The 16461-nt window shown below is 41.7% G+C and overlaps 1 protein-coding gene across 1 annotated transcript in view; it reads right to left on the bottom strand.

Moving 5' to 3' along the window:
• Positions 1-831: 831 nt before the first annotated feature.
• LOC126162325 (neuronal acetylcholine receptor subunit alpha-7-like) overlaps positions 832-16461 on the bottom strand; it is a 558269-nt gene continuing 542639 nt past the window's right edge. Inside the window, exons 7-8 of the mRNA XM_049918756.1 lie at positions 5076-5217; positions 832-1681 (exon numbers count right to left, since the gene is read on the bottom strand). Of these exons, the coding sequence (XP_049774713.1) occupies positions 1464-1681; positions 5076-5217 (360 nt within the window). The 3' untranslated portion in view covers positions 832-1463. The remainder of the gene's footprint in view (positions 1682-5075; positions 5218-16461) is intronic.

Consider the following 16461-nt stretch of genomic DNA (forward strand, 5'->3'; position numbering starts at 1 on the left):
ATCTACCTGGTGGATCTGAGTCAAGGTCCGATGAACCGGCCAGTCTGTGCATGGTTTTTAGGTGGTTTTCCATCTGCCTTGGCAAATGCAGGCTCGTTCCCCCTATTCTGCCTCACTTACACTATGTAGGCGATTGCTGCGCAAACAAGTTGTCCACGTATGCATACACCACCATTACTCTACCGCGCAAACATAGGGGTTACACTCGTCTGGTGTGCTCCACAGGAGGCTGAACCGCACAATAACCCTGGGTTCAGTGTGGGGCAGCGGAAGGGTGAAGCGGACTGAAGTAGTCGTCATGGGGTAGTGGACCACTGTGGCTGCGGCGGGGACGGAGCCTCTCCATCATTTCTAGGTCCCCGGTTAACATACAATACAATACAATACAATACAATGGTCTTAAGTGCTAAACAATTAATCCACAACTGTAAAAGTATTAGATTTGGCCTTGTATCTATCTCATGTGTAGCTTTGCTTCTCAAATAATATGTTTTTTATTTTGCTTCATTTATAATTATTTTAGTATATAAAAGGTGCAAATTGTGTCTAGAACTTTGAGTATTTTATAATTGTGCACTGTATTTTGATCCAAAAAGAAAGAAAAGGTAAAATAGTTTTTTTGGTATTTTATTTTGGTGAGCTTGGCACAACAAAAAGCATTTAATTTTGAGCAGCATGTCAGTGTTATGTATTTTATGCATGTTACTTAATATTTTTTCCATTCAGATTACAATTCACTCATGCTGTATTCACAAATATTGCATACATATCTCATATGACACACACAATTTTGAAACGTATCTACAGAAATTATTAATTTATTTACAAAGTTCATTTTAATCACTGTCAATTGAGCATTTTCTTCAAAGCTAAATACAAGTTTAGAAGTCTCTTTGTTTTGTACAAAGTTAATTTAAATTGATATAGTGTTACAAAATTTTATACTAGCTACTCTCTTGCAATAATAGAGTAGCATTAATCATACAACATTTGAATACAATCTTTTTTTTTTCAATGTGAAAATGGCAAATAAGCTAAAAAAATCATTGTTTTGATATTGGTAATATCTAGCCTTGACTAGATGTTGACGTCACCACTTTTGTGGAAACAGAGAGTTCACAGTTTTCCACTATGGAATCAGCACACTTTAAAATAGTTCAAGGACACACTGAAAATTCACATTTTTCATCATTGTTCTTGGCATGGGGACAATATAAACACTTGACAGTAACAGAAATTTTTATGATCATTTCATGTACTCTTATTACAAATTAAGATAAAATTGACATTCTCCTTACCACAATTTATGTTCATTTTATAACTGTTTCACTAATAAGTGAAAAAACACTTTCAGTTCACTCCTGATTCCTCTCATTTCACATAGGAACTTCTTGCCCTTGAGTGCACATTTCTCCCTTTACTTTTATGGTACTGGATTTATTTGCACACAACCAGTAGAAGCATCATGGCCCATATGGAGAACCACACAATATAACAGTGGTAGTTACAGCTGTTGTGAGCAGGAAGACCCAAAGAAGAAAACGATCACAAACGAGGGCTACTTGTTTCCATTCAATTTCTGTGGTGTCTCTTCTCTCTTGCTCAGCCAGACGAAGTTCATTACGTTCAATTGTATGGTTGACTTTGTTCAGCACTCTCAGAAACTGTGCCTCGAAGGTGTCTAATAACAAACAAATTACATAATAACAATGAGTATGCTGTTCATGAAAAATATTATTTATGTTTACATATACAATACATTTTCTTCTTTTTCAAAATTGGAATATCCACTCATTTTTAATGTAACAGTGATTAAAAAATGAGAGGCAGCTTGGAGGTTCAGTGTGGGACTGAAGTTGTGATGGAAGAAATAACTTTTTGATTTACGGATTGTGGACATTAACATGTCATCTGAAGAAATGAATACAAACAAATGTGGCATACCAGATCCAAATTTAAATGAACCATTTCATAAAAGGCAAGGCATTATGACTGGGGATGCTGTTGAATAGTTAGTGCAGAAATAATTGATATGCCGAAATTAACCAGGAGTGATAGACAAATTATGGAGGAAAAATACAAAAGAGTGGAGACTAATAAACATAAATCAGGTGTTATATCATTGCCTTTAAAGAAGATCAAGGAATAGAAGGAAGAATAAAGAAAAAAGAAAATACTAGGCAATATTTTAAATTCTTAAGAATGAAACAAATGAATAGGTGTGAGTGTGCGCCCAAAGTTAACATGGTAAGAGAAGTAGGAGACAAATGTCAAGTACTGAGTGGGTTGTACATGCATAAATTATGTTCTGCTGAGAGGGTGTGGGTGCACAGAGGTAAAATGGTAAGGTAAGAAGGAGGTGTCACAGAGATGGAAGAAGGGTGGAAACAAAGACAGATAGTGAGGGAATATGAGGTGTTGGGTAGGACGTAAACACAGAGGCGTTGTTCTACTGGACAGCAGAAGGAGGTCATATTCTGAGAGGCTTATGATCATTTGCAATCATGGACAAATGATGAGCATGAAAATAAAATAAGTTATGAAATCAGTGGCAAAGTGGTCAGTGTCATGCTTGGAAGAGTACTATGCAAATGAATTTTTTCACTGTCTATGACTAGCTATTGCAGTAATGAGTCATAAAAACAGGATACCAAATGAATTTTAATTAAACAGTTGTGACATTAATTGAATAAACTGAAACCATTTGAGTCTAAATGTGAACTGTCTGCAACTGAAATTCTAGCTGTACACTTTTTGATATTAAAACTGGAAAACACTCTCCAGTAAAACTTGCATAACATTTTCAGTGGGCAACGTACTTTTTTTCTGTGCCAGAGTCAAAATGCACATACTTTCAGTCTATTGTGACATGAGCTGGGTCATTCTTTAACACTCAATCCACTCTTTCTAACTTCTCCCAGTTCATTTATTATTAGTTCCATCACAGTGGAATGTTCACAGGTAAAGTGTTGGCCACAGATACTTTTTTTTCCCTAAAATTAAGCTGAATACGATTACCTGTTCTATTAATTAAATGTAAAAAAGGAAAAAGTTCAGTATTTGGCAATTGGGTTTGTGTACTGGAGTCTTCATGTGAAACCTTGAGTTGTTAGGCTAGTATTTAAATTCGTTGCATACCAGATTCATAGTCCTGTTATGGATGTTAGCATACTACACTACTGGCCATTAAAACTGCTACACCAAGAAGAAATGCAGATGATAAACGGGTATTCATTGGACAAATATATTATCCTAGAACAGATATGTGATTACATTTTCACGCAATTTGGGTGCCTAGATCTTGAGAAATCAGTACCCAGAACAACCACCTCTGGCCGTAATAACAGCCTTGACTCGCCTGGGCATCGAGTCAAACAGAGCTTGGATGATGTGTACAGGTACAGCTGCCCTTGCAGCTCCAACATGATACCACAGTTCATCAAGAGTAGTGACTGGCATATTGTGATGAGCCAGTTGCTTGGCCACCATTGACCAGACGTTTTCAATTGGTGAGAGATCTGGAGAATGTGCTGGCCAGGGCAGCAGTCAAACGTTTTCTGTATCCAGAAAGGCCTGTACAGGACCTGCAACATGCGAACATGCATTATCCTGCTGAAATGTAGGGTTTCGCAGGGATCAAATGAAGGGTAGAGCCACAGGTCGTAACACATCTGAAATGTAACATCTACTGTTCAAAGTGCTGTCAATGCGAACAAGAGGTGACCGAGATGTGTAACCAATGGCACCCCATACCATCACGCCGGATGATATGGCAGTATGGTGATGATGAATACATGCTTCCAATGTGCAATCACCGCAATGTCGACAAACATGGATGCGACCATCATGATGCTGTAAACAGAACATGGATTCATCCGAAAAAATGACGTTTTGCCATTCGTGCACCCAGGTTCATTGTTGAGAACACCATCGCAGGCACTCCTGTCTGTGATGCTGCATCAAGGGTAACCGCAGCCATGGTCTCCGAGCTGATAGTCCCTGCTGCTACAAAAATCATCGAACTGTTTGTGCAGATGGTTGTTGTCTTGCAAATCTATTGAGTCAGGGATCGAGACATGGCTGCACGATCCATTACAGCCATGCAGATAAGATGCCTGTCATTTTGACTGCTAGTGAAACGTGGCCATTGGGATCCAGCACGGTGTCCGTATTTCCCTTCTGAACCCACCGATTCCATATTCTGCTAACAGTCATTGGATCTTGAACAATGCGAACAGCAAAGTCGCGATACGATAAACCGCAATCATGATAGGCTACAATCTGACCTTTATCAGAGTTGGAAACATGATGGTACACATTTCTCCTCCTTACACGAGGCATCACAACAACGTTTCACCAGGCAACACTGGTCAACTACTGTTTGTGTATGAGAAATCGGTTGGAAGCTTTCCTCATGTCAGCACATTGTAGGTGTCTCCACCAGCGCCAGCCTTTTGTGAATGCTCTGGAAAGCTAATCATTTGCATATCACAGCATCTTCCTCATGTTGGTAAAATTTTGCATCTGTAGCACGTCATCTTTGTGGTGTATGGCCAGTAATGTATTTATGTATGTTACCCTTGCAACTGAGTTCTCTTAGTTCATGCTACAGGAAGGTAACATCCAGACTTTCAGTGTGGGTTTCTGTCATTAGGCTATTATGTTCACAAACATTATATTGCTATGTGTTGATAGAATTTTGACTAATGTGTTATTCATTTGTGTAATTTTTTATTTTCCAATGTATTACATAACTAATTTTTTGTTACAACAAGTCCACATAAGTGTCATGAGGTGTGTAGAGCTATGACCAATAATTAAAAAGAATTCTATTTAAACTGTCTCTGTTTAAAGTGGCTATGGAGTATTATGTTGCATGCAAGTGTGATACTTCATTTTGATTCTTGAAATCATTACCTGTTAGATGCATATTGATTTTGTGTGTGTCAGTAATAGATTAAGAAACATGCTAATTAAATTCATCACACTTGCACATGATAAGCTACAAATGAAAACAAACAAGATAAGAACATTTTTATTTTGAGACTTGGTGTAATGCTGGAATTTGCTAGTACCTGGAGTTGAATCAGCTCTACAGCGTCGTGGCAGGAAACGAGGTGACATCTGTTGTGGATCGGGGTAGTCAACATCATCTACAGTCCACTTGTCTGGAGGTCTTGGACAATCTAGCCTAGTACCTGTTCGAGGATTGATATCCTATAATGGAAGGAAATTGTACAGAACTGAGTCAAAAGTTTTAAGATAATAGTGTGATTGAGTTGATAATCTGCTTAAGATAGCTGACGTAATAATTTGGTCTGTTTGTATCAGTGTATTACTTTCTAAATAACATTAAACAGAAGAGACACACAAGATGGAACTCAGAATTGACTACAGGAGAAGAATGAAATCTTTTTTTATAATTCAGTGGTATTATTCATTGTTTGCATGAATTCATACATATAGCCATTGATTTACTGTTGAGGTTTCTTTCAGTGTCTCCATCATAAGTTGGCTTCGCTAAAACTTGAATTTTCTAATCTTAACTTAGGTTAAGTTTGTAACCATGTGTGCATGAAGTAGATTTATTATGAATAGCAGATAGTGAAAAATTCATAAATATTTGGAGAATCAACAGTATAAGTAAAGAGAGATTGTTACTCACCATAAAGATGACACATTGAATTGCAGGCAGGCACAATGAAAAGACAATTACACATTAGCTTTTGGCAGAAAGCCTTATTCAGAATGGAAACACACACACAAGCTCACCTTATGCCCACATGATTGACATCCTCAGCTGCTTGGGCTGGAAAGCAACTGTCAGTAGAATGGAATCAGCAGTTTGGAGGAGACGGGGAAGGGAAGAGAGGAGTGCTGTCTGGTGGACCCTGCAGGAAGTAGACTACCAACATGTGCAGGGTAGAGGTGAGAAAAAGGTGAGGAGCAGGAAGGGGGAAAGATGAGCAGATGCATTGGCAGAGGGCGGGACATGAAGATGGTGAGACGATGAGAACAGGGATGAGGGTGATATAGTAGAGGGAGTGGAAACTGTTGTGTGGAGGCAGCCGGATCCCATTGGTTGAGGCCAGGACAATTTCGAGGGTATAGAATGTTTTTTAAGGATAGTTCCCATCTGCAAATTTCATAAAAGCTGATGGTGTAGGGGATGATCCCGATGGCCCACGTGGTGAAGCTGCCATTGAAATCAAGAATGTTCTGTTCAGCTGCATGATGTACTTTGCTCTTGTCGACAGTTTGGCAGTGGCTGTCCAGCCTGGTGGAGAGCTGGTTGGTAGTTGTATCAATATAAAAAGCTGTGTAATGATTGCAGCAAAACTGGTTTTATGACAGGGCTGCTTTCTGATGAGGTAGGATAAACCTGTAATAGGACCAGAATAGGAAGTGCTGGGTGGATGGATTGGGCAGGTCATGCACTTTGGTATTCCACAGCGATATGATCCTTGTGGCAAGGGTTTAGGATTGGGTGTGGCTTAGGGATGGATTAGGATGTTGTGGAAGTTGGGTGGGTGATGGAACACCGCTTTAGGAGGGGTGGGAAGGATCTCAGGAAGGATGTCCTTCATTTTAGGGCACGATGACAAGTATGTAAAGCCCTGGCAAAGGATGTGGTTCAGTTGTTCCAGTCCGGGTTGGTATTGAGTAACAAAGGGAGCATTCCTTTCATGCTGGTTCTTGGGAATGGTGAGAGGATTGGGTACATGTGGCAAGATGGCATGGGAGATCTGTTTGTGGACTAGGTCTGAGGGCTAGTGTTTGTCTGTCTCCGGGTGGCCAGGCTGTAAGAGAGGGATTTTTTTGTGTGTGGAAAAGATGACAGATTTCGAAATGCAGAAGATATTGGTGGTTGGTGGGTTTGATATGGACAGAGGTGTGGATGGAGCCATCAGGGAGGAGGATGTCAGTGTTCAGGAAGGGGGCACACTGAGTTGAGGTGGACTAGGTGCAACTAGAGAGAAAGTGTTGAGATTGTGAATGAATGATGACAGGATGCGTTGGTCCTGAGTCCAGATTGTGAAGATATCATCACTGAACCTGAGCCATTTTAGAGTTTGGCATTGAAGGTTTGCTGCAGATGGCCCATAAACAAGTTGGTATAGGAGGGTGCCATGCGTGTACTTATAGGTGTGCCGCGAATTTGCTAGTATAACATCCCTTCAAAGGAGAAGTACTTATGAGTTAGGACAAAGTAAGATGTATGAGGAATGAGGTAGCAGGTTTTGAGTCTGAATGACATCGGTGTAGATCATGTTCAATAGCGGTGAGACCATGGACATGAGGGATGTTGATGTATAGGGATGTGGCGTCAACAGTGATGAGTAGGGATCCAGGAAGTAAATGTGTGAGGGATGGTAGAGAGTTGGTGAAGAAAGTGGTTGATATCTTTGTTGTGAGAGAATAAATTCCAGGCAGTTGGTTGGAGGTGACGGTCAATGAGGGTCGAAATTCTTTCAATGGGGGCACAATAACTAGCTACAATGGGGCGACCAGGGTTGTTCATGGATTTTGGGGGTCATGTGTGGGGGAGCGGGACATCATAGGCATGATCCAGAGCCAGACACCATAACCTGATTCCTTCACAACCTCAACACTTTTTCTCCCATTCACTTCACTTGGTCCTCCTCAACCCAGTGTGCCAATTTCCTGGATTTTGACCTCCTCTTCTCTGATGGCTTCATCCACACCTCTGTCCTCATAAAATCCACCAACAACCAAACAGTACCTGCATTTCAACAACTGTCATCCCTTCAGTGCCAAAAAATTCCTCCCATACAGCCTGGCCACCTGGGGATGGTGTATCTGCAGTTTCAAGAACTTCCTTACCCAGTATGCTGAGCGTCTCATCAAGGCCTTCACAGATGGGTGCTATCCTCCAGACCTATTCTGAAAACAGATCTCTTCCATTTCCCCACACACACCCAATCCTCTCAACACCTAATACCACCCTGTACTGGAAAAAACTGAACTTCATCCTTTGTCAGGGCTTTGATTACTAATTATCATGCCCTGGAATGGGGGCCATCCTACCCAAGATACTTCCCATCCCTCCTAAAGTGGTATCCCATCACCCATTCAACCTTCACAACTTCCTAATCCATCTTATGGCACTCCCAGTCCCAACCCCTTGCTATAGGGACCACATTCTTGTGGAAGCCCCTGATGCATGAACTGCGATCTACCCACCCAACACTTCCTATTCAAGTACTGATACCTCATCAGAGGCTGGGCCATCTTTGAAAGCAGCCATGTCATGCACCAGCTCTGCTGCTACCATTGCACAGCTTTTTATACTGGCTTGAATATCAACCAGCTGTCCTCCAGGAGGAACAGCCACCGTCAAATTGTGGCCAAGAGCAAAGTAGACCACCCTTTGGCAGAACATGCAGCTGAAAAGAACATGCTTGATTTCAATGGCTGCTCACTACCTGAGTCATCTGGATCCTACCGCCCACCACCAGCTGTTCTGAACTGCTCAGATGGAAGTTATCCTTACAAGGCATTCTCAGTTCCTGAAATTATCCTGGCCTCAATGTTCAGTAACCTAATGTCCCCATACCCTTCTTCCCAGTTTCCACCTCTTCTGCCTTCTCTCCTCCTTCATATTCTCATCCCCTCACCCTCTTTGTGCGATGCCCTCTGCAACGTATCTGCCCACCTTTCCCCTTCTCTACTCATTTCCTTTTTCTCCCCCCTCCCACCCCCCCACCGCCTTTGTCCTGCCAAACCATTCTCAACCACAGCCTGCCAATGCAGCATCTGTTGGTAGTCTGGTCCTTATATGCTCTGCCAGACAGGGCTCGTCTCTCCCCAAAAGGGTACTTTGCTGTTTCTCAGCTGCTTTCCAGTCTGAGCTGCTGGAGGTGATGATCATGTGTGCATCAGGTGTACTTGCTTGTGTGAATGAATGTGTGTATGTTTTCTTACCTGAAGGAGGCTTTGGCTGAATGGAAATGGAAATGAGCGTTTGACGTCATTGGCCGGGAGGCCCCTTGCGATGCAGGTCCGGCCGCCTTGGTGCAGGTCTTAATTACATTCAACGCCACAGTGTGTGATCTGCGTGCCAGATGGGGATGAAATGATGATGAAGACTGCACAACACCTAGTACCTGAGCGGATAAAATCCCTGACCCAGCTGGGAATCGAACCTGGGCCCGTAGGATGGCAATCCGTCATGCTGACCAATCAGCTATCAGGATGGACTTTGGCTGAATGTTGATGTGTAACTGTCTTTTTGTTGTACCTTTCTGCAACTCCTTAACAATGAGCAGCAGTCTGTCTTTCCCTTATATTGTCGATATTCCAGCCTGAGGTTTCCATTGTTTAAACATTTGAAAACATTTATAGACATTTATTAACAATCAATACATATTATAAAAGTGTGTAAGTGTGTGTGTGTGTGTGTGTGTGTGTGTGTGTGTGTGTGTGTGTGTGTGTGTGTGTGTAATTTCCAAATCTCCTCCTAAACCACTGGGTTGGTTTTAACCAGACTTCGTGCACATATCTGATATTCTTAGAGAACAATCGCTGGTGAGCCGAGAACCACCTACTTATTATATTCCTGAAGATAAACAATGAGATGTGCAAAAAGCCACCACAATGACATTTAAATTTATTACTTCTGTGCTACTAACTCTATTCACAATAAATTTTGCAGATAGTATCCACATATGCTGCTAAGTGCACCTACAAAATTGGTGAAACACTGAGTTCAGAAGATATGTTGCCATAATGAATTGAGATGCATGAAAACGTTTGCATTGTGCACAATATTTAAGTTTTATACTTCTTTGCCACTAACTCTATTTGCAACACATTTTGCAGATGGTGTCTACACATGCCATCAACAAATGTATCATTGTAAGTCACATAGCTCAAGAGATATGACATCATAAACTGAGATGCATGAAAAAATGCCACATCATACTTGAAGTTTTAACTCACTCATGCTTTACTACTAAGACACTCATACAGTTGAGTCAGCTTAAGGAAATCCCCATCACCTGACAATGCTTTTGACAGGTTTCAGCCATGAAGCACGAATGACTTGGGCAAAAATGATAGCCTTCAAAGAGCTATTAAGAGGCTTTGCCATAGAGATGTTTACAAAACTGTGTTGGAGATACATGAAGGAACTGCACCCATGGTACAGAAACTGTCCGGGATATTACACCACAAACACACTTCATTTTTTGTTTTCATTTCTAATAGAAAATTGGTAAAATAAATACATGGGCAATTCCAGGTCTGTCAGCTAGTATGTAACTTCCTGGAAGATTTAAACTGCATGCTGGACTGGGACACAAACCCAGGACCTTTGCCTTTGCTGAAAACTACGTGCTTGACTTCAATGGCTGTTCCACAACCCATGCGGTCTGGATCCTTCCCATTGAATCGGCTGTTATATCATACAAGGGAGTAACCTTTACCCATGTGTCGTGCAGTTGATGGCTGAGAATATGTATTTGTTGCCTTTGCCTCAGGCAGGGGGCTGATTAAGTCTAAGTGTATGTTCTGGGAGCATTCTTTAGGTATCATGAAGGTGCCTTGTGGGAGTGGCAGAAGGGTTGGGGGGGGGGGGGGGGGGGAGGGGTGGAGGAGGATGTATACCATCTGGTCTTGCTGCTGTGGCACAGAACACATGTCCTCACTCAGTTCCTGCAGTCTGCTTTAACACCCAGCTAAGCAAATCATTTTATAATGAGCCTCGTATTGGAGCAAACTGAAGCAAGTGACAGGTTATTAAGTCTCACAAAAATTGATTTTCTGGATGGGATGGGGATAAATGGGTGTTGTCTTCTCTGCAATGTGTCTCAACCAAACTTTGACCTAGGAGTTGGGGAGCTTTATTTGTTCGAGTTATAGGCCTGGGTTTGGATTATCTAAGATTTCACGTTTTGTTCTTGTGTGCTTACTAGAATCTCTTAGTTAATTAGGGTATGGATGGTGTGATATGGGGCATGTAGTGTCCCATGATTTCCCCCCGTTCATGTGGTGGATGTCTGTTGAGAATTGAGTTACCAGGTCAAGGTGCCGGAAGTGGCAGAGTGACACATCCACACTAGGACTCTGAATGGTGTTTGCCAAGGAGCAGTGGTTCATCCTCTCTGAAACACTTTGCAGTAGATAGGGATAACCACTATTTCTGTTTTTTGGGGAAAAACTGGACACAAGATTAGTTACACATCACAACAGACACACTAACATTTTGTGTCTGTAGTTACCGAGTGCTTCAGAAAGTGGAAATTTACACTAATTATGCCCTATTAGAGTAAAATTTTTATTTTAATTCTGGTACAATGTTACACTGTCACAAAGGGTAACCTTAAAATAGTATTAAAAAAGTAGTATCTTTACTAATCTAAAGCTTTGGCTAAATTTGGATCATGGCAGAAGGAAATCAAGTGTTAATAAGAGGTAAAAACAAACATTGTTAACACAGTATTGGTAGTTTGCTTTGAAATATCAAGATATTTGTATAGACCTCACACTCTTTAACTTAATTCACTGTTGCCAGAAGCTCTCTTCACAACCAATACAATTCAAGCATAATCACAAGACTGAGAGACTGTAAGAAGGTGCAAAGCCAATTGAAATACTAATTAGATACCACAGAGGTAATAAAACTGTTACTTTTACTACAGTCTACAGCAAGCAGATGAAGCAGTAGCCATTTGAAACAAAATTAGTGAGTGGTACAAAGTTACTGTGACTTGTAAAAAGTTACTCTGATTGACTGTGCTGCCTCATAGAAGGCAAGCATTCCACAGTTGTATGTGGACCACAATTTTTGAGATCCCTTCAGTTTGCATGAGAAGAATCAGAATCTCAAGGGGCAGTGTATGCTACTAACTAGTTGCTGTAGTGGTGGTGGGACTAGCGTCAGCAGTGATTATGAGGTGGGCCATCGCTGAGGGGTGAGCCAGGGTCACTGCCCTCTATAGTGACTGTTTGATTGTCTTGAAAGCCTGTGACAGTTCTTCCAACCACAGAATAGTTTGGTTTCCTCTGGTGTTGGTTCTGGAAAGGCCATTGGGTAGGGGAGCCCAGGTTTTGGCTGCCTGCTGAATGTGGCAGCAGTAGAAATTTACCATTCCTAGAAATCTGCATAGCTCCTTGTAGGAAGTGGGCAGCGAGTGAATTATGTGAGTTCCTTTCATTCTTCTCTAGGCCTCATCCCTGCTGATGAAACAGAATATCCTAGGGACTTTAGGCTCTGCTGATGCAAGTGGCACTTATCCATGTTGATGACTACACCAAGTTCTTCTAGGACTTGAGAAACTTCTTGCATGTCATCTTCATGCTCTTGGGACATGGCAGAGTATATCAGTATGTCAGGCAGATAAGGGAAACAACAGGAACTTGCATTGGGTGGAGTCAGTGAATCATTGCCACGTTTAAGCCATGTTTTTTTTAGTCGAAATGGCATTAATAAGCATTCAAAAAACCCAAATGGGGCAGTAATAGCAGTTTTAGTACTGTTGCCATTGGTATATGTGGATATGCCTTTTGGCAGTCAATGACACTGAAGATCATAGCATCCAATAATGCATCGGTAAGATCCTGGATGTTGGGTACTGGATTGTCCGGGTATTGAGGATTATGTAGTCACTGCACATTTGGACAGTACCATCTTTTTTGCGGTCCATATGGAGGGGTGAAGCCCAAGGGCTATTTGAAGGGTGGATGATGTCCAAATGAAGCAACTCATCTACAGTGGCTTTGTGATTTGCCATTTCTTGGAAGAGGAGCAGCACACTTTTTGAGAGATGGGTGGTCCCTCTGTTTATACGTGTGCATCGTGCTATTAGTGATGCCTTAGCAGAGACAAGGTTGGGGGTACAGGAGAGGAACGTGACTTTTGTAATCACTTTTTGCACAAACACTGACTGCACTGTCACTTGTCTCACTTGTACTGACCAGTTTGTTTGCAGTGTTTGTCAAATGAGGTTGTTTGCTGCTGGTGAGAGGCAACATCCATGAAGACTTAAGTAGATCGATGCAATGTTGCATGGTATTCACTGCTTGTCTGATGTGGTGGCATGTGTGCATGCTGCTGGTATTTTCTGTGGTGTCCACGTTGAGCAGCATCTGGGTCAATGATTCATTGAGGTGATGGTATTTGTTGTCATCACCGGGGTTGGTGAAAATTTCTGCACTCCTGTGTGAATGTCTTTCACTGTGTCCATACATCCACCAGGTTTGTGTTATGAGATGGTAATTGTTCCGTAGTGGTAGTATGTGAGGACTGAAGGGCTCTAAGTTATAACTGTACCTCCACTAGGTAATTTTGATTCTCATGCAGTAACCCCTGAAGGGATGAGTTTTCATCTTTTCTTATGTCAATGTACTGTTCATTAGTTGCTGTCAGTTGATTCTTTATAGAGGATCATAGGAGCTGGAGCCTGAGTACTGCTGAAATGTAGGTGTTTTCGTGTTGTGACAGGGCTGGGACCGGTGGTCATCCGAAGGTATGGTGGCATTACTTGGTCTGCAGAGCAAAACTCCTCCTCATAAATCCAGGTAGAATGGAACTGTCATAGATAATCAGGTCAGATCAGTGCTTCATTGACAATGGCATCAAGAAATGTCTATGTCAATTTTTGTCAGCTGCTGCTGCTGAGGTTAATGTCACAGGTGACTGTTTCATAACTGGCAATGAACGATCCATTTGCTGCTTGTAGTGTAGATGTAGAGTCAGGGCCATGAAGAGGCAGAGTGGTATTTGTGGCTGTACCAATTTCTGATCCAGAGTCCAGCAAAAACTGCTGTTTGGTGTAATGATTTTCCAGTCAGGGTTGCTGCTGATGGGTGGGTGACACAAACTGGTTTGGTTCACCAGATACAGTGTGTGGTGAACTTTGTTGATGCTGTGGCCTTAGGTGCCTAGTGAAGGTTGCAGGAGGCATGTGCATGATGGCAGGGTTGGGAACACTTGCATGCAACAGTGCTGAAACAGGTATGAAACCAGCACCACTGCGTGGTCTGTAAGTTGTTGTCCATATACTGCAGTGTGGGTGGAACCATACCATCTGTCATCATCAGCTGTAGGAGGTATGGTACGGCCAGCCAGGGTTGATAACTGCCTGTGATGGCACTGGACACTCTATGCCCAATGTGTTGAAGAACTTGGATGAGGTCTATACTGTTCAATGAAGGTATGCTGCAGAGGAAAAGATGGCTGACACTGCTCCATGCTCAGCACATTGGGTAACCTCAGAAGGGGTCGGTGTCATTCAGAAGCCGTCTGGTAACTCGAAATGCAACATGGCTGCCTACAATAATTAATACTAATGGCTGCTGGGGTAGTGTGGGTCGCCATTTTGTAAAATGTATATGTGATATGCTAAGTGTAATTTATTGTCAAACAGGAGTCCTCCATTGCGTACTAGCACTGCTTGCATTTCAAATGGAAATTTGCTCATGGCCCACAATGAAATGTCAGGCATTAGTGAGGAATCCATCATGGTCCAAAAAAGATGCCACTGTCAATTTAATTGTTCTGCATGGATGGCTTGAAGTACTTGTTGTTCAGGTGTCTTGTGTAGTCTCAGGAGCGGTGCTATTTTGGCTCCCTCAGACTTGTTAAATTTAGGTGGAGAGAGTGTAATGTTGCTAATCATGGTGGTATGTTTGCCTAAGTGACACAGTAAAGTCGAATACTTCAATGAATCATAAAATGTGTTATGTACAGTGAATATAGATTCAGTGATACCAAACCAGGTATGGGGCTGGTCTGTTAAGAATGGAGGCAGTTTAGGAGGTGTAAGTGGCACTGTCAAGGTATTGTAGGGAAGGTACCTGTAGATAATTATTTGATTAGATCCAGAGATAACAATGTGCAGAATCCCATTGCTCATATGTGATACTGTAGGAAGACTAGAAATTTTCTGGCATGGCTTAGCCAGCTGAGCTCTGCTGTTAGTTAGGAAGAAATTTATTGTCTAAGAGCCCAACTCGATAGCACAAGTCTCAGTATGGAGGCTGAATAAATGACATTGCATATGAACACTGACATCCCGTGGGATGGTAACATGGATTACCTGTGTTGAGCCCAGATGGTGTTCTGTATTCAATTGATCTACTTTGTTGTGGTGTGAAGTGCGGGAGAGGGTTTTGAGTGAACATGTGAGGAAGTGGAAGAAGTAACTTTCAATCACACTTTCTTGTTGATGTGTTCCAGATCACTCATTTAGTCCATGAAGAACGTTGTTGAACTCAATGAAAGTCCAAAAACTTCGCTGTTGGTCAGTGCTATCCATTGTCCTGGCAGTGGTTTACATATCTGTGAAGTACGCATCAGATGTAATGTGGTCTGGCGTCATCAATGTGGGAATAATTTGCAGCCGGGGTCAAGTAGAATGATCTACAGACACCTTGGTGAAGTATTCCACACATTATTGTGGTGAACATAAACTAAACATATACAAGAAACACTCATGCAAAGTGTATAGTTTGAGAGATTAGCGGGAACTAAAGTGCGCGTCATTTATGTTGGCGGCTGAGTTTAGGTTCATTCTGCTCATCTGACGTCACAAAACACAGTCAGCCATTGAACAGAGAATGACGTTGCCAGATCTCGACTGCAGTGCAAAGCATGGACGAGTGTCTTCAGTTTTAGAAACGTTCAGTCATAAATAAAGTAATAGAACAAAATAATAGAACAAAAGCTGACTTTCTTTTATAGAAAGTTTGGAAAAAGCATTGTTTGTACCAATTGCTTCATATTCTATTAATTAATTAAACCAAACAAGCAATAAGACTCCTAATTCAGGCGATAGCAAGGAAAGGTGTTTGTATCAATCTCATGAACCGCTTTTTCGTAATAAAGAACAGCGGTAATTGTTTATTTCCTATTGTACTTCGACGAAGCGTGAGTAATTCATAGTCATACTAACAGTGTTTGTCAGTATTTTGCGTGACGCGTTAGAGTGCTCATGGCGTGTTCTGGTCAGACGAGCTGCGTTAGCGCAACGGAAAAGGTGTTGGGCTTATACGTGAAAGGTTATGAGTTCAAACCTTGTGCGGTGCTTAATACTTTCATTATTCAAAAACAATATCGAAGTGCCTTACTTCACGAATTATATTCGTTTGAATGCAATTTTTTGAAATTTCTAGTGCTTTGTCTCTTCATTAACCCTTTCGCTGCTGCAGACACGTGCTCCCCGCATTCCGCGCTGTGCGCGATTTTGTCATCACTGAACTGCTTGCCTGTGCAGACACATGGTGCTCCCACTGCTTTGACACACTTATCATTCAATTTCACAAAAACTATTTGGCCCAAAAATTTGATTTTTACAAGTCTTCTTGACTGATACCTTCCCCCCATAAATGACTTAATTTTGTTTCGATGTTCAACTCAGTTATTATGCAGCATTAAATGTAGTAAACCATTGCACGAAATTTTGAAGAGTTTGGAGAGGTAGAAGTCCATAGCGTATA

The sequence above is a fragment of the Schistocerca cancellata genome, chromosome 1 (assembly GCF_023864275.1).
Source record: "Schistocerca cancellata isolate TAMUIC-IGC-003103 chromosome 1, iqSchCanc2.1, whole genome shotgun sequence".
NCBI classification, from domain to species: Eukaryota; Metazoa; Arthropoda; class Insecta; order Orthoptera; family Acrididae; genus Schistocerca; species Schistocerca cancellata.